The 22,467-nt window shown below is 37.1% G+C and overlaps 1 protein-coding gene across 5 annotated transcripts; it reads right to left on the bottom strand.

The window, feature by feature from the left end:
* Window positions 1-384: 384 nt before the first annotated feature.
* LOC309880296 (uncharacterized protein) lies at window positions 385-21,796 on the bottom strand. Of its 5 annotated transcripts, none has more exons than XR_014317936.1 (13): window positions 21,085-21,754; window positions 20,806-20,882; window positions 14,690-14,765; window positions 11,587-11,718; window positions 10,609-10,732; window positions 8,921-8,981; window positions 8,772-8,818; window positions 8,219-8,294; window positions 7,124-7,225; window positions 5,561-6,484; window positions 4,632-4,742; window positions 2,932-4,164; window positions 385-442 (listed from the first exon to the last, which is right to left on the bottom strand). XR_014317936.1 is itself a non-coding variant. In XM_082765090.1 (13 exons), exons 3-13 carry the CDS (start codon window positions 20,832-20,834, stop codon window positions 3,855-3,857), a joined length of 1,992 nt encoding a protein of 663 aa, XP_082621216.1. In that variant the 5' UTR covers window positions 20,835-20,882; window positions 21,085-21,267; window positions 21,698-21,796; the 3' UTR covers window positions 1,921-3,854. The 5 variants fall into 5 exon arrangements, 4 of the variants coding, with proteins under 4 accessions (XP_082621216.1, XP_082621215.1, XP_082621217.1 ...); XM_082765090.1 differs by lacking the exon at window positions 385-442 and having other exon boundaries at window positions 1,921-4,164; window positions 21,085-21,267; window positions 21,698-21,796; XM_082765089.1 differs by lacking the exon at window positions 385-442 and having other exon boundaries at window positions 1,921-4,164.
* Window positions 21,797-22,467: the final 671 nt, after the last annotated feature.

The following is a 22,467-nucleotide window of genomic DNA, read 5'->3' as shown; positions in this document are numbered from 1 at the left end:
TTGAAAGGGCATTTTAGCCAGTATTGATTCCATATTTTTCAAAGTAAGCACAATTATTCAAGTATAAATTTCCATTTCTACCTATCTGGGGAAACCACCAGGCTTATAATTCATTCATGGCTGGGTAACTACTGGGGCAATCATTTGTAAAATCATGTGGTACAAACATCATCTGTTTGTTATTATTAGCATGGCTTTTCAGAGTCCTGCTCAAGCTACAGTAAACTCAATTTGTGCCGTGGGTGTTGGGCAGAATTTCTGAGTAAGTACACCAGGGATGCAGAAATGCCCAGTATGTCTCCACAGGGATACTGAAATTATACCTACTTGCTAGATGCTCTCTTAGTTCAGAGAGAAGCTGCTCAGGATCCCGTGTGCTGTCTTCTATAAAACATCCTGTACTATTAGGGCTGGCAGGGGTATCTAAGTCTTCATTATTTCCCTTTAGGGAAAATAACTGGAATGAGAAATATCAAGTATAGTTGCAGAAATATAGAACCACAGATTTTTGTAATAATTATAGCGAAATAATTTTAGACACAAAAAACACTAAATGAACTACTACTAGCAACTATACTCTATAGAAAAAACATGGGCTGCTAAACAAGCATCTTTTACTTACTACATAAGTCTAAAAGTTTTTGTAAATCCTAAAAGAGAACACACATCATTGTACTGAAGGAGAATATCCTTCCTAGTTAACTTTCTATGCTTTCTGTACCAATGGCTCCTAGTTTGAAGAAGACCATGCCACCAAACTATTAATTATGCACAATCATGTGATTTTTACAGATGATCTTTATTGTCAACATCTGGTTGCAGATCCAGCTACCTGGGGCAGCATGGACCCAGCTGTTATACTGCGATGGAAGCAGCACGCATGGCATGGAGCCCTGTCAAGGGGAGCCACTTCAGGTACATCTGCACATAAATTTCCAACGTTAGGAGCACCTAGCACCTTCTTTTCATATAACGTAGTCAATTGTACTCCAGCCAAGATTGTAAGCTTCAACTGAAGGTAGTCTGTGGTAGATCACTTCTCTGTGCTCTGGGAGGCTTTCTGAATTACAGCACTGTGCACACAGAACATGTGGTTCTGGTGTAACTTGCTGTAGGTGCTGTGTCCAGAGCACTAGTAAGCAGCTACATGTGCACTGATTACATTAAGAACCACCCAGAGACTCCATTGGTGAAGATGTCTTGGCTGTATTAGTAATCACAGCATGTTTCCTCGCAATGGAATACAACACTCAGTACTAGCAAACTGGTGGAAGGTTTTGGTCTGTGCCACTAACACTCTCCCCAACAACTCCTGGGATATTTCAGGAGATAAGACACATTTCAGGGACCATCCCTGAATTGCAAGTATCTTCCTGTGGTTTAGAACTAACTAGCACAGAGGTGCTACTCATCTCACATCAATTGGCCTCAGTGCCTGGGAGCATTTCCAGGTATATTTAATGTAGTAACATAAGTGGAGATTGAGAAAGCTTATTTGGCTTTGGGCTTGAAACAGCCCTTTGCTTTCTTCAGATGGACAGCTGAAGGCAGCTTCAACTTTTAGATGAAGATAGCTAAAAGGCTCCCAAACACTGGAGCAGCATGCAAACTCTCAGTCCTGCAGGAACTGACCAAGGACTGGTAATAGCTAACACCCCTCCTAATTCCTTGTAGACCTGCCACATTTCTCTTTGCAATGAACTTTCTTTCCAGTGCGTCCATCAGCTTTTCAGGTATCCAGGGAGTCCCAGCAGCCCCAGCCTGAATTAAGTGTAGATTGACTGTAGGGTTACTTCAATCCTAAAAACTTAATTCAAATCCAAAGCCAAAAATATAAGGAGCAAGTATCTCTTCTTTATTCACATTATGAACATACATAGTGTAAAAAGAGAACAAATGCTTGTAACACCAGTCCCTAATTCTCAGTTCTCTCACAGGAAAAAAAAAAAAAAAACAAAAAAACAAAAAAACAGGAAGGTTTTTGGTTGATTTTGGTTTATTTTTAATCTGGCAATATAGTAACCCATGTTGCAGATCTTCCTTGCCCCAAAATAAGGAAGCATAGACTTTATTTACCCCTCGTTTTAAAAAAGAGTAAATGAAGGAAAAAAGTTCCTTTTTCTTAACATTTAGTGCTTAGTTCCAAAACTGGGTTACATATAGAGAACTTCATTCCTGAGAGCATATTAATGAGGCTCACAATCCTAGATTTAATGGGAAATACTATTGACTAGCTGCTGTGAAAATGAGGGAACAATTTGGCTTTGTTCATTATACAAAGTAAAGTTGCTGTACCAGTTGCAAAGGCAATGAAGTATCTGCACTTTGAATTTATATCCACAGAATCCTTTGATTTTTGGAACTTTCTGCATGTGTTACAAATCAATGGGAATTGCCAGATGTTCCACACTTCTCAAGTCTAGCCCTTACTTAGTAGCCATAGACCCATGAATTCAGAAATCTGAGTTTCATGGTGCTAGTTAAAAAGCAAAAAAGGTCTGTGGAGCTCTTGCTCTGAACACTGTTCTTTTTGAATTTTCTAGTGTACCCTCCAGCTTTACATTTCACAGCTATATAGCTTTTGAGGCAGTTTCTTAACTGTGTAATTTGAGGATTTAGCATTCATTTCAGTTATCTTAATGTCATAGGATGAACCTAGACTGCTTTCCCTGTAGCATTTTAGAAACATCTGAGTTATTAAAATGGAATAATATTGAAAAATGTAAAAATTTTGGTTCACTTAAGCATTACATTAATACTGTTTTCTGTCCTATGAACTAAGATGTGCTTAACAAAAGTAGGAGCTGTTGCTGCTACTGTGCAGCAGCTGGCATGAATTCAGTTACTGTTTGTTGCGCTACCTTCCTGAGACCCAAAGAAATGGCAATTCAGAGGAGACTGTTCCAATGCACGACTCTAAAAGTAACTTACCTAAAGAGGTTATTCTTCCATTCTGATTACTCTGCTGTGCTGTAAAAAAGAAGCCAGTAGAAAACAGAAGTGGAGAGTGAAACATTTGACTGACAAACAGGAAGGTGTGAACACAAAGGCACAGGCAATCTTGGCCAGTTGAGACAGGCAACTTGTTGATACATGACCTGCCTCATTTGGATGTGTTGCTGAGAAAATTGTGAAATTCACCTGCACTGGGCTATTCTGAAGCATTTATAATCTGTGGGATCAGGAAAAAATACACAATTAGTATGAGATATTCAGAATGATGAAAAGCAAGTTTTACATTTAGACTATTCAAACTCCAGTTACTTCCAAGTTATTAGCAATCTGGGAAGAAATCTGCTATGGAAAAGAGCACACCTACGTCAGTTGATGGTACAAAAAAATGGAATTAAACTGCAGTGTCACAAAGGTTAGCAGTAATCGTTAGCAACAATAACAAACTGCTATTATTAAAGGATGAAGTTGACATAAATTTGTTTCATTCATTTCATAGTTGTTTTTTTTTTTGTAATCTCAGTGCTAGTCTACCTGATGGTGCAGTACTTTATTATGCCTCTTGCATCCTGAAATTACATACATTTTAAAGAAAAAAAAAAAAACACAAAAGACAATTACAATCACTCAAAGTTGTATGGTTTAAGGTACAAGGCTCCAACTTTGCTTAAAGGAATGACTACTTTCATTCCATGTGTACTGAGACCTTGTCTACAAACACAGTGAACAAATACACTCTAATAAATATAAAGAACCAAACATCAGTAGAAATTGATCTTACAACAGAGACCAGTTCTCTACTACTGAAATTTGCATTTTCCTAACTTAAAAAAAAAAAAGTCCACATACAAAGCAAAATAGGTAAACGTAAGTCTAAGCTGAGCAAACATTGTCCTTTGTATTCAGTGCCAGTTGTAGCAGTCTTTTGGAGGTAAATCGTAATTTCTCTCTTCCTCTTCAGGTCCATAATCTAATGGCAGACCATAATTGTAATCAACTGTTACAACCGGTAATCTTTTGCCTTGTTCAATCTCTCTGGTAGGTTCACCTTGAAAAGTTTTTCTTTCATAGTCTATTGAACTACCTTCCTGGTGTACAGATGAAGATGGATGCATTGTACGTGAAGAATATGGTGCAAATCTGTTTTTTCCTCTGTTAAATTCATCCGAAGGATGCACTCTCCTATTGTCTTCTGGACAATTTGTTCGATTACTGTAAGAAGAGCAAACATGCACAATGAAGTCTTTACAAATAAAACAGTTCATTTTATACTCTCATTATGGTAGAGTATATTGTAGTAGTATTGTGTGGTAGACAGCACTTAAGAGTTAAATACAGCATCTGTACTTCGACTTTTGTGCTTACTGCAAATAGTTTTTTTGTATTTTATAGTAAGTCAGTTTGAGATGTGCTTTTCATGCTAATGACTCAGATTAGGGATTCTCAAACTGTTTCATAATGACATTCAAGCATGATATGGATGGACCACAATTTAGTCACGTCATTTGCTCAGTGTTCAGATTCAATAGTTTAAATTGCATTTAAGCAAAAAAACAAACAAACAAACAAACAAACAAACCAATTTTTACACTGTACAGTTATTTTTTGGGGGGTTGGATTCTGAAGGGATTCGAGTATAAAGGTAAATCAGAAAACAACATATGAAATCCATTATTTACCTATAGCTTCTGTTAAAGTCATCATTATCAGACCCGTAATCTCTATGAAGTGAAGGAGATGAGGAAAAATGAGGTTCCAGTACATTTTCATGGGAAGAAAAAGATTGACTTCTGAAAATAATTGCAAGAATTGCACATTAAGAGGAATACAAATGATTTCAGGCCTTTGAAAAGTATTAATTAAAATTACTTCAAATGAAATTTTAATAGAAGTATCTTAACTTTATTAGTTCACCATGTCAAAATATTTCTTGGTAATGATACACTGTCCTCTGTTTCACCAGTACAATGAAAATGATTAAATCAGGCTTTACTGGCAAATATCTGAACTATGTTCTGAAAGATAAAAAAGTATTTTTAAGTATTATGTCAGAAACTTAACTACTGAATCCAGCAGGTTTAGTAGTAAGTGGTATATGTATTTGGGAGAATATGATGCAAGTTCATAAGCAAAAGGATTTCTAGGAAATTGTTAACTCATGAAATAAGTGAAAGACTTCCTTTTAGTATTAGTGCTTATCTCAGTTTGACTGACGACATAAATAAAATTTTGTGTCCTCTTCTGTCTTGAGAATTGCTGTTTAAATCTAAGTTTCTATACAAAACAAAGTGGGACAAAGTTTTGTTTCAAGCTAAGTCTGAAAAAGGTAAAACATAAGCTTTAATTTAAAGAAATACAATCTTCTAGTTTAGGAAACATTGGCTTTTGAAATTACAACACTCCAGCTTAAATCAGATCCTTCCAAAAATCAAAATGTAAAGAGGTAATTAACTGATCATTCATATATGATTTTAGAAGGATTATTGTTTCAAATTATTATTTTCCTAATATTTATATATCAAAGAACTAATTTGAAATTTATTTTAAAAGTGCTGAGCTCTACACTTTTTCTCTCTAATCCTGGCCTTACAACTAAAGTGTGATTTACCTGTCTGAACACCATCCATGTGGCAAGTCATCATGACCAGGATGATCATGGAAAGGTCTTGGCCTTTGTCCTTGCCCTTTATTAACATAATCAAAATCTTTTAACTGAGGCTGTTCCTGTAAGTCATCATAAGGCTGATAGTCATGAAAAGGCCCACGCCTTTGTCCAGCACCTTTATTATCATAATCTTCTAGTTGCGTCTCTGTTTGCAAGTCATTGTGCGGTTGGTTATCATGAAAATGTCTCAACCTCTGTCCATGAGCACGATTAACAAATTCAAAATCTTCCAGTTGCACCTGTGGCTGTAAGGCATCATGGGACTGATAGTCACGGAAAGGTCTCGGTCTCTGGCCAGGACCTTTGTTGACACAATCTAACTCTTTTAACTGCATTGGAGTCTGAAATTCGTCAGGAGATTGGTGGTCACGGAACTGCCTTCGTCTCTGGCCATGGCCCCTGCTACCAAAATCAAACTCCTTTGACTGCATATCTTCCTGCAAATTGTTGTGGGATGGATGGTCAGGGAAAGATCTCTGCCTTTGTCCACGGCCTCTGTTAAATTCAAAGTCCCTTGAATGTCTCTCTGCCTGTAAATCATCATGGAACTGGTGTCCATGAAAAGGTTTCAGCTGTTGTCCAGCTCCCTTGTTACTGAAGTCCAGGTCCTTCAGCTGCGTATCTTCTTGGTAATTGTCATAGAACTGGTGATCAGGAAAGGGCCTTCGCCGCTGTCCTGGTTCCCTATTGTAGTCCCAGTTTCTCATCTGCATTGGTGCTCTTAAATCATCTTGAGTCTGATGGCCATTAAATGATCTTCGTCTTTGTCCAGCTCCTTTATTAATGAAATCGAAATCTCTCAATTGTATCTGTCCTTGCAAATCATTCTGAGAGTGCTCATCATAAGCTCTTAATCTTTTCCCAGACCTGTAAAGAATTTCTTTCTTAAATAGAACATCTATACTCCTAAGTACAAGTTATTAATGACAGTAAGCTTTTTTAACTAAGAATTGATATGAAAGACATTGCAAGTAATATATATATATATATATATATATATATATATGTATCACAGCTACTAAGAATCTAAACAGTAAGAAAGATTATAAAACTTTAAAACAATGTCATAGTAGAAGCGGTGACAAGCATTCAATTGTAATTCTATAGTGCTTGTTCAACAGGCAAAACCAGTGATTCCAAATTAACTAAAAATAATTGCAGACAACTGCAGAATAATAAAGAAGGAACTCTAAAATTTTCCCAAGTAAACTGATTACTCAGCAACTTCTAATAACACATTCCCTGTCTTCCCTTTATCTTTTCAATTTTTTTCTTATTCCGTAAATATAATGTGCGTGAGTAGGCTATATTCATAAAATGTCTTTTAAATTACAATATTTATAGTACTTCCAATGTTTCAAAACACCATACCTAGTTGTTAAAATCAGCTGACCTTCTTGTAATATTGTAATGAATTGCTGCTTTAAAAACAACACATAGTAATAAATAATTATCTTTCCCACTCTGGGGAGTTTTGGCTTTTAATTTCACATTTCAGCCTATTACCCCTGAAAATCTTCATTTGGGAATCGTTCCACAGGTCCTTCCATGGCATGTGGAGGAGGCACAATATCCTCATCTGAATCCCATACATCCATTCCAAGGTTACTAGGAAGAATAAAAACAGCTCATATAAGCTTTTTATTATTATTATTATTATTATTTATTTATTTAAACATACTACTGAGAGAGAAGAAAAAAAAAAAAACAAAGATTATTCATCTGAGAATTACAGCAATTTTTGGTTAAATTAAAGCTACAGGTATCCATGAATTTCTTACAGAACTTCAATCTTGTAAAACTAGTTGGGGGAGGGCTGCAGAGAAAGCAAAAAGAATACCTAAACTTCATACATTTGGAACAACATCCAAAATATGAGACAAACACCATACGTATTCAAAAATATGATATGGGACTAACTTTATGATTTAAGTCTATAAAGGAATGATAGCATTAAAACAAGAACAAAGGGCATTCAAATCAAACTAGGACAACCCAGATCACTCACATATTATTTTAAAATCAATTTAATGCTACAAGATATCATTGGTACAAGTAACTTAGTAAGATGTAAAGGTTAGCTGTTCTTATGTACAGTAGGGTGTGGATATGATAAAAATTAAATATTTCTTATGCATCAGGATAGTCTACTATGAGCAACAGAGCTGAGAACAATCTGCCACTCTGAGTAGTTTTTCCCATACTGTATTTTCCCCTTAGAACTGTTATATTATTTTTTAAATACCTGATTCTACCAACAACAGCAGGCAGACCAGCGCTTGTAATGAAATCTATGCAGTGGCTCTTTTTTAATTTATAATGATAGAATACAGACTCGGTATAGCTGGAATAGTACGATACAACTACAACAATGCTCAATAGTACAAACTAGTTCAAAACTATTTTGAACCTCAAAAGATAAACAAAGGAAGTACATTGTATTTCATGTTATTCATATCAGAAGTCTTGCAAAATACGTGTGGTTGTATATTAAATGTTTAAGAGGGGGTTAATTCTGGCTTATGAATGTAAGTGAATTCTTCAAAATACCAGTAAACATACAGGAAAATCTTAAGCATGCAACTAAAAGCTTTAGCTTACCTTCTCATTGGTTGCGTTCTGAGATCTGTGAGATACACAAGACCATCTATTCGATGACCTCTGGCATCACCAAAAGCTAAAGAAAAAGAGATGCGAGTCTAATGAAACGCAAGCAAACTGATCCATGAAAATATGAAAAGGCAGGTTTCTGTTGACCATGAGATTCTGAATTTGAAAAAAGTAATTTGCAGTCATACTAATGCTGAAGTATTTAATAGTGTAGCAAGCTGTGATCATTGTAGCTTTTATTTTATTTTTTTTTTATTATTTTAAACAACCAAAACTAGTAGTGGCAGCAACCTATGACTGAAAACCCCTTCAAAGCAAAAGAAAAAAAAAATGTTAAGCAGCTGAAACATCCTCCTGTGGTGCAATTTGCTAAGCTCAAAACTTGTTTGGAACAGAATCAACAGTCAGAGAAATGTTCTTTGGAGGTCAGCACATGAGATAATTCTAAGGATAGTAAAATAGAATTACAGTATTTGTGAATACAATTGTAGTTAATTGTGAATTACAACTTGACATTTGCCTTAGTTCAAAGTGTGTGAAATACCTTGGATTGCTGCCTCTGGATCCCAACCTTCAACATCTATAAGATATCTGAAGAAAAACATGGTTAGATCATTGTCCCAAAGGGCTTACAGACTAGTATAAAGCCACTATCTTTTTGAACACTGATTTTTGCTTTTATACAACCCTTACCTACATATAAGGTAGCCGGTTCTATTAATTCCATTAGTACAGTGGACACCAATGAGTTTCTCTGTCAAAAAGGAAAACACAGGCTTTAATAGTTAAGAAAATAAATTTACTATGAAATTAAAAGAAGATAAAAAGAAGTATTGTACTTTTCTAGTAAAGCAATGATAAATAATGCTTGCTATTTTCAAATTGATACTGTCACTCCTGTAAAATAACAGACACACTGAGACAGTCTGATGGACCTCTAGCAGCAGTTAGCTCACTAACTGCTTCTAAACCTGTGAAGAATGAGATTAACTCTGCAGACCATAGCAAACAATAAAGAGGAATGATGAATAGGACATTCATGCTATTACATAAGTTTATTCTAGGTTGGTGTCCTAACCCTTCAGAATTTACTAAAAATTATTTTTAAGAAGAATCCTGAAAAATTTTAGGGGGTAATCTGGAACAGAGGGCAAGTTACAATGCACAAGGTAACATAAAAATGGAAGTTCTCACACCTCTGAATTTATATAAACACTGCCAAAACAGTCTTACTAGCTGGAACAGTAACAAATTAGGAATTGAATCTCTTGATTCTGAGAATAATAAATAATTAGATTTAAATACAGCCTATGCTTTGTCCCATTAAAAGAACCATTGGATCAAAACAAGAAGGAAAAACAATTATTTCCAAGTAAGTTCCCTAAGGCCAAAAAAAGAGCAAAGAAAGAATTTGCACATTAACTTTCTGAATAAGGACAAAACCATCTTCTTACACTTTTTAATTTTCCCACTACTTCCAGGTTAGGTTCTTATACCTGAGATTTAAGCCAGAGCTCTTTCATTCAACAGAGCTGACCTTCCACTGCAAAACAACAGTTACATTCTGCAGCAAAAACTGTATGGACTTGGAAATTTAAACTGTATTTTCTCACAGAAAATGCCAGAGTAACCATAGCAATTAGCATGAAAAAAGTCTGAGGGAATGGCTCTTCAATATCAGATAGATGAACAGTTAAAATCTGTAGCAAATAAAGCGAGAAAGTAGAAGCAGCAAACAGGCTGTGGCAAAGCGCCTGCAAATTTATTTCCCTGAAAAGCACTTGTATCATTCCAGGGAGAATTGTACTAATGCAAAAACACTAAAATGGCAACAGATCCACATTGTGGAAACACTGATGTTGTGTCTGCAAAATGATTTTTAAGAATTGCTAGGATATGAGGGCAATAATGGGTTTATAATTCAGAAAACTGCTATGTGAGACTAAACGGTCTCCATTAGGTCGCCCACAAATATCAGTGCCCAGTGCCATCAGAGGAACTCTGTGCTATTTAAAACATCCATAAAGGGCCAGCAGTTGTGACACTGAACTGATGGAGGACAATTTGAGTGAAACAGATAAAAGTCTTATTTCTATTGAGTACTATGTCAGCTAGGTGGAGGCAACTGATTTAAACCTTGTGAAACAGGTACTTAGAAGGTGGATTTCAGGTGAAGGCATTCAACAAGCACTGAACAGGGAAGACTTCCCTTGCACAGACAAGTAAAATAAAAAAGCATAAATACAGCAGCATCAAGGAGTACAAAAAGGACAAACCTGAGATCCCAGATGTCTTAAAGAATCTACTGTAATTAATATAAGATGCAGTTAACACTGAAATAAAAATTTTGGTCTTTTACAGCTTAAGATGTTGATATTTACCGTTTCCTGCATTTTCCCACAGGAATTTTCTGACCCACTTTTTGAACTGTAGGATAGTAGCATTATCAGGGACTTCAAGTCCAACAGTGTAAAGTTTCTTGTACTGCACACTTTTAGGTAAGTCCTATCAACAAAAAGAAAAAAATGGTGAACATTATTGAAATCTTGCATCAAGGGAAAACCCTGAAACAGTATCTATAATAATGCCCATGAAAAACAGTAGCTCAAATGCTGCATAGAAACTGAAAATGATCTTGACACGACTGTATAGAGACATGCTCTCAGAAACTACCATTTGCGTTTCTGTTGTAAACACCTGATCTCAAAGAAGAGTTTGTTTCTACACAGGACTTTCTTATCCCTAACAATAAGGCAGACCATTAACTAAAGAGAGCAGATTCTTGTAATTCCATTCTAACACATTTAACAACTATTAGCAATAGTTACCCTTCCCAACAACAATCATATATACACACATCTGCACGCTAAGCATGTCAAGTCAATGTACATTCAAAGATTAACATTCAGTTTTAACAATCCTATTTATTTTCCTTTTCAATAGGAAGCAATCAAAATTGTTTGGACTATACAGGTAACAAATTTGAAATAAAGTAATTTTTAAAATGCATACTTTTTAGTGGTTACCACTGAAGATGAGTAAAGAAACTACTAAAAAAGCCCACCTTAGGCATACATGAGAATGTCTTCAGGATACAGGCTGCAAGTCTTCAGCATCTTTTCTGCGTGCTTAGTGCTGAAGTCTTTATCCATTATTCTAAGCAACCATAATACAAATAAGCCACAAATGTAACTAGCTGGGGGAGAGAGTTATTTCCTCTGTGATAAAACATTTGGTTTCTATTAGAGCCACAAAGTAAGTTTAGATGGCTCAACTTATCTAGTCAAGATGAGCAAATACATAAATACTTTAAAACAAATACAGCAGCAACTATTTTATTTTTTATATTCTTGCATTACCTTAACTTCATAGTATCGTGTAGTATATGTTAAATCAATAATTAATCCAAGCTCCACATTTAAGGCTTTCATTGCAGCAATTAAGTCTTTTGGTGTAAATTTCTGGGTTGGGGTAAGCCTCTGGTTAATTGCCTACAATGAAAATGGAAAAGAAAAATTTGCTTAACTTCTAATAACAGAACATTTGTAATATTCAGCCATGTTAAACAAGAAAACATCAGTTTATAAAAGTGAATGTTTACACTATCAAAACCATACCCATGTTTTATACAGATTAATAAATGAAAAGGAACCAAATAACAAGAAATCAATAATTTGTTCCTATTCAGATGAAAAGGCAACAAAATGCAGAGTAACTTCCATTTGCACATTAGCAAACATTATTTGCGTAAGTACTGATTTGACAGTAAAAAATCCTACAAAATGCTGCATATATATATATATACACAGATTAAGTAACTAAACAGGAAAAAGCAAAGCACCCCAACCCTTTTCCCCTAAAACATACTGTACAAAACAAACTGTACAATAGCATAAAATTAACTGTGTATTTCACAAAAAAACATTGTGACAAGTTGTGATATCAGAGTTCACTTATTCTAAAGGTTTTAACTTTCTCCCCAGAAATGTTATGCAGGCATTTTTATCCTTGCTTCATCTCTTGGCAGAATGTATAGAACTAGAAAATTACTGCATGTGTAGCACTGGAAATATTAAATAAGAGTAAAATACAGTGGCTAAAAAAGCTGCATGTTGGTGAACAATGAATAATTGATTTCATTTTGACAGACACAGTGGAAAAATTGTTTACTCACCCTATTGTAGCTGTGGTTTTTGAAACGTGTTCTCCATTCTAGGTATGAAAATGCCTCATGCGCAAAACTGGATTTTCTCTGAATAGTGTGCTGTTCACTGTGAGAGCCTTTTGACACAGGCTCTGTTACAACCCATAAAGACAGTGGCAAAACAGACGCAGCAGCCTCAACCACCTCTCAGTTCCTTTGTCAATAAGAAATTCAAGTAGACTGTACTCAGAACTAATGGAAAGGAAGGCAGCCACAGACCACACACCTCTCAGAACCACAGATGCTATAGGGTAACTAACTACTCCATCTTTTGACAGTACAGATTCTAATTTACGATGCTAGCAAGTAATTTGAATCAACTTGAGAAACAGAGGCAGGAATTCTAATTAAAGAATAAACAGCAGGACATTCCCAAGCTAATATATTATTAGGAAGCTTGAGCTAAAAAAAATAGCATAGAAAGCACATAGAAGTATTCTGTCCTAAGTATTTCAAAAATTGGTATACTGCTGAAAAAACGGTCGAGGTTGTCTAAGTTCAAACAAAATGAAGAGTAGTCAGTTATCTCTCAGTTACTCAACAGTGTTTTTTAATAAAATTTGCAGCTAAATTTACTAACTTTGAGGTGACAAAACAAGAGTCTGCAAAAGTCTGTGACAAAACTTAAAAGAATTTTTTCTTTTACTATGTGAACCCACAATTAACATTGAGGGGAAATACAATTTTAAAAAATATGACATCTGTAAACATATTGCTTGGCTGAGTAAACAGTCACATGTGTTATGAAAGAAAGACTATGTATTGAAAGACTTTGAGATTTTCTGAAAAACTCATCAAGAATTCTGCAAAAATGTCTATCCTTTTACGATCACTGGCTTATGAGCTCCTTACAGGCTATCACAGAAGATACAAGGAGTATTTTGTATCTTGTGAGAGATACAAGTGAGCTACAGGGGAAGTTGGTGAGTATCTTTCTCTGAATCTAGAGAGACAAGGAACTTGAAAAATATGCAGTGAAAAAATCCTGCATAGAGCAGTATATCTATGCAAAAAAATGGTGCTGGATCAAGTGGAATTACAGGAGCTGCTAATGCAAAAATCTCTCCTACTTAAACAGCAAAGAAGCTAATTATAAATCTACTGAACCTTATATCCACCAGTGGATAGATCTACCCTCTGACAGCCTCTGGTGGAAGACATGCGGCTGTTGTGCAATCCATCAGTACCATGGAGAATATGACCCATATCAGGTCTGAGATCTTTGGTGTCAAAGCAATAGAAACATCATACTAAAACTGTGTGAAAGCAGCTAAGGAAGCGAACACTGTGAGCATTGCACTTCAGTCACTGTTAACAGAATTGTGACTGAAAACATAATGGGCACTAATATGCCATAATAATAATATTTTTTTGTGTGTGGGAAAACTGCAGACAATAGCTTAGACAGAATATTTACTACTAACTGCTAAGATTATGTCTAGCTGTTGAATGTAAAGAGAGTTTAGAAACGTCTTTCCTGTGTATCTGAAGCAGGGACTTATAAAAGTGGTGTGCAAATTAAGTGTTAATTTATATCGAAGGGCAAATTTGCAGTCCTATCCCTCAATCCATCAAAGAACTGATGAATTGAAAAAAAGACAGTCTCCACATTTTGTCCTGTCACAAAAAACGTGGAGAACTGGCTCAGTGTATTTAATAGATTAAGACATTACTCCATCTTAGTAAGAATCTAATGGAGTTACTAACACATTAATCAAATAAATCTACGAATACTGCATTTCTCCATATCACTATAAAAGTTTTTGCTTACAGAACTGGTAGTCTGGATCCCTAATTTTTAAAAGTACTGCAGTAGCTGGAATCTTTTAGTAGCCTGATTTCTGTAAACTTGTATTTGGGCTTATATCGCCTGGATTGTTAGTTGTATTATAAGCCCCTCCATAGTGATAATTGGACTTTTCTCATAACAGTCAAGAAAAGATGTTAAATAAGATCATGAAATTAGGAGTGTCAACTCAAATCAGAAAGTGATCAAATCGGTTTTCCTGATTGGTTAGAAATGAGACTGTATGATTTTCAGAAGAATAAAAGAGTAACATCAAATACAAACTTTAAAAGAGAAAGAAAAAAAATATATTATGTACATAAAGCCATTGGTAGATGACTGGACTGATATTTTAAATACCACAAAATATTTTTTCATAAAACTTTCCAGAAGCTTGCATGAATATTAATGCTATTCATTACTTTTGCATTGTATTTAGTAGAGACATTCTGTAATTACTGTTTATACATACCCCTTTTAAAGGTACTTTAAATGCAATAAATCTAGTTCCTGGTATAGGCTGTCCAACTGGTGTCAAGCTCCGCCATCTGCAATGAAATAAACATTTATTATAAGTATTTTCAAACAACATGATTCAACAGAAGACGCGTAGCTCCATATAAAACTTCTAAAATAAAGATATTGCCTCTTAGGATTAAAACTTTGGTAAAATAATACATAAAAATAACACCTCTTTAAAATTATCATAGTTATTTCAAACTATGTGTATCTTACATAGCAAGAAACCTTGTCACATTAAAGCTGTGTTAAATATAATAGTTATTTAACGTTTCTCCAATCATAAATGGTAGCTGTCTTTTTTTCCTATGATGAGCCATGCAGCCCACTAGCATAATATATTAAGCTTTAGATTTACAAACAACAGGATCCAATAGTTCTTAAATTCTTTGACCACATAATCAAGCAGTTGTAACTGATGTGCACAAGTGTTTAAAAAAAATGACCACTTTAATCCTTATAGATAAAGTTTTTATTTTTTTAAATCCATCATCAAATAATAACCTGTTTAACCAAGAAACTTAAGATCTTTTTAGTATCACTATAATAAATATTTTTTTCTTATGGTATTACATATTTGAATAAAATTAATGGATCCACATTCTTCTGGGATAAATGAAAGAGAGTTGCCTAGAAGATGCCAGAAGAATATCAACAGTGTTACTACTGGATTGATCAGCTTATTTAGCATGCCACACAATTTATGTAAAGACACTCCTATTGTTTGCAAATCTAAAATCAGGATCCATAACAAAATGAATCTTTACTGTCCATAAAGCACTGTTATAAAGAAAATACTTCTAACATACATTGTGCACAATTGCTGTTATCACACAATAGAGGTGTGTCCCCAAATCTGCACTTATTCCACAAAGTGGTACTGAGATATTGTCAGTACATTTGAAAACAGTCTTTTTCTTTCCTTCTTTTTTCAACTTCCAGAAACCTTCATCCCCTCAAAATGTTAGGGCAGTACTTACAAACAAGTAGTGCCAATATGACGTAAAGGGTATGGTTCAACAGGTAAAAATAAGTCTGTTTGTATTATAGTTGGCAGAAGTTTTTCAATTTGGCTGAATCAAACACCTTTAAAAAGTTACTTAAATAACAATGTCAATTACTATTGTTAGTTGCCTAAATAACAATATCAGTTACTATTCTTGATTACTTAAATAACAATGAAACGCTAAGTTTACATTCATTAAAAAATACAAAGGTAGATTTCGCAAATGTGTTCACTTTGTAATATGCTTCTTTTTCAAAACAACAGCCTTTGCTTCACTTCCTCTTGGCACTTTGCAAAATATGAAGAATATTCCATCACACAAAAATTTAGCAAAAATCACTTTAGTATGAAGACTTATGTTACAACACTTGAAATGCTAGTAATTCCAAAACCCCAAAGAACTGGTGTTCACAAATTCTACAGTGTGCTTGAAGAAACCCTGGACATACCGCTTTTCAGAGATGCCAGTATATTTAAAGCATATGAAAAACTTTATGTGAAAAGTCAATTAGCAGATCGATTTTACCTTCATTGAGGTGAATTACTAAATTTAGTTGTAAAATGAGAAAAACAACTTCTGAAACTGTTTCACTTCTCTTAGTTTAAGACAGATAAATTGTACATGAATCAAGATCGCAAAAAGTGTTAATATACAGAAAATATTACTGAATCTAACAAAAACCACAACATAATGAAGTATCCTGGTGATAAAATTTTATCTAATTCACGTTATAAACCACTCCATGATTCTGTGATTGTCTAAAAAAGATACTAATTGTTCATGTATCAAAAGATACTACATGTTCAGATGTATATTTAATCTGAACTACTGTTAAAATTAATGAGAAAATCAGGCTTAACAACTCCAGCCTCTTGCTATTTTAAAATAACTCTGGAAATTACATTTCTTTATTTAAAACTTTTGCCCATTTCCAAATAAAATTAGAAGATGGGCTGTGTCTAGGGACATAGAAACTAGTGCCAATAACACTAAAATGTACAACATACTTTACAAAAGTAGGATTTAACTGGACAAGCAGCTAGAGGCCATATTCACATATCCATGTTTAAAAGCATTCTGAAGGAAGGTAGAAGTTAAGCATTCCAGCCACAGAAGACCAATCAGCCTATGTAGGAAGACAGCTGGATATCATAGGTTAGAAAATCAGGTCTTCTTTAATCAGCTTTCTCTTGGAAAACTATGAATGGAAATCTACCATGATTATTGTAAATTCCAAGCAACTAGAAGCCAGCAAGAAGTTATTAAAGATTGCTTAAAAATCTTATTTGCTGTCATTAGCAATGTAACAAAGACTTTGGAAAATTCTGAACTTTTCATCAATCCTCTCAAGACTTCTGCAAAAATCAGCAAAACCTGGCAGCTCTATAGTAGAAAATAAGCAGAAAACATTCTTTATCAGAAAATGTAAAGGGTATATGTTGCATGTTACCTTTAAAATAATAATAATAAAATTCAGCATACTGATGCAGAACTAAAAATCATCAAAAAAAAAAAAAAAAAAGAAGCAGATCAAAATTAAGCAAAAAATGCCTAAGGAAATCAACTCAATTATTTTTGTGGTTGATGAAGGAATATAGTTGGGAAGTAAAGGTGGCAGGGCTTAAGTAAAACTCCTGAAGTCTGGATAAAGGCTGAAAGGACAAAAGATGGATGAGTTACATATCTTTGAAACAGCAGTTACAGAAACAAAGACAAATAGTATTTTAACAAGTACAAATGAGAATCATGACACACAATTTGTGTCCTGCTTGGATGGAAAGAAACCTGTGAGTCAAAGGTGTTATTCAGAAGACTTGACACAATCATCATTCCTGTAGCAGTTATTAAAAAGTAACAGAGGCTTGAGTTAAAAAACAAGCTGGACATGAAGTAGCTGAAACATGGCAGTAAGAGTTTCCTGAACAAGGCAGCGGTGTCTCACTGAGATGCAGACACAGAAATAGATGTGTCTTGAAACAGATCTAGGCGTTTGCCATTATAGAGGGCAGAGCTATGCCCTCTATAGTGAATACCATAGAACTGATGGTATTCACATTATAAAGATGTTGTGATAAGAGTCTAAGATGGAATCACATAACAGTTACATACTGTACACATACAATGCACTTCTAATTAGAGTATTATTTCTCTATGTTTTCAAATAGGTAAACAATCCATGGACTACTTGCAGATCAAGATCTGAAAGGCAACAAAATGTAAATTATTTAATTATTTGCCTTTCCCAGTTCAGGATCATGTTTTGTCTTTGTCACTTCCCAACTACCATCAACTATCACAGAACTGAGGCAGAATTTTGCCCATACAATTGTTTGCTTAACAATTCAGGTGTTTCTACAATTCTGAAGCCTATTATGAACATCTTATGGTTATGAACCTACCTTGGAAAGTGAATTCCCAATCATTCAAAAAGGATAATATAGTAGCTGTAGAGAAACTTGAGTATGAAATACTGGGAGCTGCAGCAAGACCATTTAGAAAATACTAGTTGCAATCTCTCTTCCTTTTTGGCTACTGCTACTACATGATATACACACAGCTCTATTTTCCAAGTAGCTTCTGTAGATACCATAACTGATAATTGTTGAAGAAAAGACACCCCTAAAAGGTCTATACATGTTTTCAAGATAGAACACAATGCACTGGTCAAAAGCAGATGGAAGAGAATATAGAGAGCTGTTAATCATCTGTTAAAACAGATCTCTCCCTTTCCTTTACTTCAGCCTGTGTCATAGCTTGCAAAAAAAACAGTGAATGTGTAAAGCACAGGAGAAAAAGTCTCCTTCCCATATCGATAAGTAATTGCATAGCTTTGCACTTGTGGTGGTGTATTGAAACACTAAAGCCGTGCCTTAAGAGCTGTATGGCAATGATACAATCATTACTCAGGTATTATAAGTAGTTTCTTCTGATACCACATTTTTTAAATGAAAACATTCTATGCCTGACAGTATGAAGCACTTTTACTTTACAATTAAACTCTCGCATTACTGTAATCTTTATCTTCCATCCACCCTTGAACATGCATTTCATAGACCAAAATACAGAATCAGTTATGCCAGTCTTTAACACTGTTGTAAATGAAATGCTGATGTTTTGAAGTCTGCACTAGAATAAAAAAGTATGTTCACAGTGTATAGGTAAAAATAATTCAGTTTTGTCTTTATAATAAAAAGACCCCACTCCTGGGATTTTATTTAGACCCTTTAAGGAAAACACACAATAAGGTGGTATTTCTGCAGATGCTTTTCAAAACTGAAATCTGACTTTATTCAATTATACTCACAGTAGGACTTGGGATGCTGATGCGCACACATATATAAAGCAGTAAAACCATCACAGCACTGTGGTAGCTCTTTAGATAGCTTGAACTCCCTCTACTGGCTAGCTCTCCCCTAAAACACCATCATACACAACTACTTATGGACAACACTGTTTCAGACACCCTGGTGGAAACTGCAGTTGAACAGACCACTTGAATCCCTCTCTTATAGTACTCTCTTATGTTATAAAATTATCTCCCTAGTGTGACTTTATAGGACTAAGACTGCAATGGATACTGCACACCTTATCTCTGCTCCGAGACTTTATTGGGAAAAGGGAGAAATAATTTTTACTATGAAGGAGTACAGGAAGTCTGGCCTGATTTGTTAATAGTATCAAAAAATAAGTATCTGAGTAAGTTGAAAACACTTCAGTATCATGACTAACAGGAGTATCATCAGTTAATTCTAGTTTTACAACCAATTACTCTACAGCAGATGTTCCTCTCCTTGAAAGAGGCACAGGTGTTAGTTTCTAAGCACAGAAGCCAAAAGAAGAGTCCATTGCTTCTTCCATACTTACAGATGAAATGCATACAGCCTAAAAGCAGCTCCAGCTCAAAAACAATGGGGGAAAAATAAGGGATAAATAAGCACCTGATGCATGAGAAATGTTTTCATAATAATTTCTGTGTATGAAGAAAACAAGCCTGACAGTTATTATTCAGGCTTTCTCTGTTACTGCTTGCAAGCCTAACCCACTCCAGAGTTCAATCTTTTGTGTCCATTTTCTAACTGAATTTTCATAGAAGCTTAAGTAGCACTTCCTTAAATTTTATTCTAATTTTAATCCCTGAGTTTGCCTGCTACGAAAAAAATCAGTTTCTTGAAGCTTTGCTTTTTTCTTTTTCTTTTTTTTTTTTTTTTTAATTTTGCATAACTTTTGTTTCTATTCATTGGTTTTAGACCACCGTGTTTTAGAGGAAATTATGCTTTTTGTATTTTATTGCTCCTCCTAAGCATATTAATAAACTTTCCCTGAAACCCGGATAATGTCCACCTTTCCTTAGAGAAAAAAAAAAAAAAGGAAATATTAATTTTAAGTTATTTTTCCATTACAATGTGCCTTTCTATCTCTGCACATACTTTTACCCAATAAGTTTGTAATGCAGTAACACACGGGTTCAACTCTTAAACTTGGACTTCTTTTTAATAGAACCTGGACATTTTCTTAATAGAATTGAAGAATAGAACTGTGTTTATTTTAACTGAGACTAGTTTGTGGTCCCCATATGCACTCCCATTCAAGTCATCAGAAAGCCAGTAGAATAGTGCTTTTTTTATTGTTATTTTCATTGATAAAACGTTTTGGTTGTCTTCTTGCATAACAAAACACAACTACTGGATCGTCTTTCTGGACCTGAATGCTCTTCACGTGCATGCAATCACCTGCTCCCATCTTATTTGTTCTTCCCCAGCTCTTCGTAGCAAATGTGAGTAAGGATGGACCACACTCCAGTACCCCAGAGAAGTATGCACCTGAGGTTAAGGTTAGGAAGAAGGGACTCTGGCTGATGAAGGAGATGTGCTCACAGACAGGTTTGAGCATTATACTCACCTAGGGGATGAAGGGCTGGGCTGTCTTGGAGAAGGTTCCTACCTTACCTGGCAGTAAGTGGTGAAGATGCTTGTGGCAAGCAAGCGCCTGGGGCAGCGAGTGCCCCTTCTCTGTGGGCAGGACTATGCCCACTCCTGCCTCTCTTAGTGTGAGGGATACTTACCCATCGGGGATAGTATTCTTCTTTACCATGCTGAAAGCAGGAGCAGGCAGAGCAGGAGACAACGGTGAAAGTGCGCACTGCAGCAAAGGAGAGAGAACCGCGCAGTTAACACGGTGCTAATCTCTTTCTGCATCAATGGGCCTTTTCACAGAGCTGACTCTCAAGGTAAAATAAACGCAGCTGTCAGCTCGAAGCCATCCTGAACGAGTTCTGCCGCCTGCAAGCTAGCCTACTTTCTCCACTGTTACGGTACAACAAGAGGGAAAGACAACAACTCACCTCTCCTCTCCAGGAGCCCAAAAGAACCGGAGAGGAGAGGCGGCGGGTTGCTAACTCTAGCAGCAGCGCTGCAGGGACGGAGATCTTGCTGGCAGCCCCGCTGCGGCGGCTCGGAGCAGCCCGCTCTGCCCCTGCGCTCCCGGAGCGAGACCTCTCGCCTCAACGAGCAGAAACTCCGGGCAGCTGCAAGAGGCGAGGCCAGCACCTCAGCGAGAGAAGGGCGGGCGCCTGCCCCGCTCTAACCCCGGCGGGTCCGGCACCGCCGGGTCCTGGGCACCGCCAGCACCCGCCGGCGCCAGGAGCCCCCCCTGCGGCAGAGGGGCCCATGCCCGCCGCTCCAGGGCGGCCGCGGCTCCCTCCTCAGAGCCGCCAGCGAGGCGGGGAGCCCCGGCTTGGGACAGCTCGGAGACGGCTGAGTCGAGGGGAAGGGAAAAGAAAGAAAGAAAAAAATTTTAAAAAAAAGCGAGACGAGGGCAAAGGGGAGGTCGCGGCCCGGCGGGGGGGTGGGGGGGACAGGCTGTGGCCAGGGGGTGGGCTGTGAGGAGAGGGGTACGACTCGCTGCCGGGGAGGGCCCGGGCGCCGGGGAGGAGCGGGGCTGCGGGCGGCCCGTACCCTGACAGGATCCCCCCGGCGCACGAAGGCTGGGCCGAGCCGGGCCGAGCCGGGCCGCGCCGCACCTTCCCCAACGGGGCGCCACTGCGCCTGCGCGCCGCCCGGCCCGGCTTCGGCGCGGGGAGGAGGAAAATGGCGCCGGCTCCGCCGCAGCCGGGGCGGCCAATCGCGAGCTGCTGCGCGTGCGCGGCGGCACACGGGGGGAGCCGCGGGACGCATGCGCGCCGCGTAGAGGGGGCGCGGCTGAGGGGAGGTGGGTGTGGGGTCCCGGGGAGTCGTGTGTCGGGGGTGTTGCAGCTGCGTGGGGACTCTGAGGGAACGCGGGGCTGTGGTCTTCGCTCCTACAGTGACTGCTTCGTCTCCTGTTCGTTCCCCCCTCGTTTTTCCAGTGACCCCCTGCAGGACCGTCCACCTTGCAGGCAGCCTGCAGCCTTGCAGCTCTTCAGCTCCCTCCAAATGCCTGGTTTAAAACGCGTAGGTGCTTGGTAGCCTGGGGCTGTTAGCGTACAAGTGCTGCGAAGCGATTTCAGGGTTTCGTGCGCTTTCTGTTTGCTTCTTAATAAGAGAAGTTGAGTCTCCTCGTGGAGTTCCTTACCATTCGTTTGATGAGCCCATTTAATTGCAGAGTCGCAATGTTGAATGAAATCATTGCAAATCATTGCGCTGAGTTAATCAAGACAGTACAATATTTTTAAGGCTGGTACATGGTGTATGTTAGCAGTCTTCTTGTAAAAGGTTAGTGTACTGAAGAAAAAGCCATCTTTCTTTCT

The sequence above is a fragment of the Aythya marila genome (genome assembly GCF_965140915.1).
Source record: "Aythya marila genome assembly, chromosome: 7".
Taxonomy (NCBI): Eukaryota; Metazoa; Chordata; class Aves; order Anseriformes; family Anatidae; genus Aythya; species Aythya marila.
Note: the sequence above shows the minus strand (reverse complement) of the source record. Positions and strands in the feature narration are given on the sequence as shown.

Excerpts from the sequence above, each read along its gene's own strand:
- LOC309880296 (XM_082765090.1), bottom strand. The coding sequence starts at position 20,834 with ATGGTAAAGAAGAATACTATCCCCGATGG. Across the intron at positions 8,819-8,920 it reads ACCGGCTACCTTATATGTAG|ATATCTTATAGATGTTGAAG; the intron begins GTAAGGGTTGTA and ends GTTTTTCTTCAG. Across the intron at positions 7,226-8,218 it reads AGAACGCAACCAATGAGAAG|TAACCTTGGAATGGATGTAT; the intron begins GTAAGCTAAAGC and ends TATTCTTCCTAG.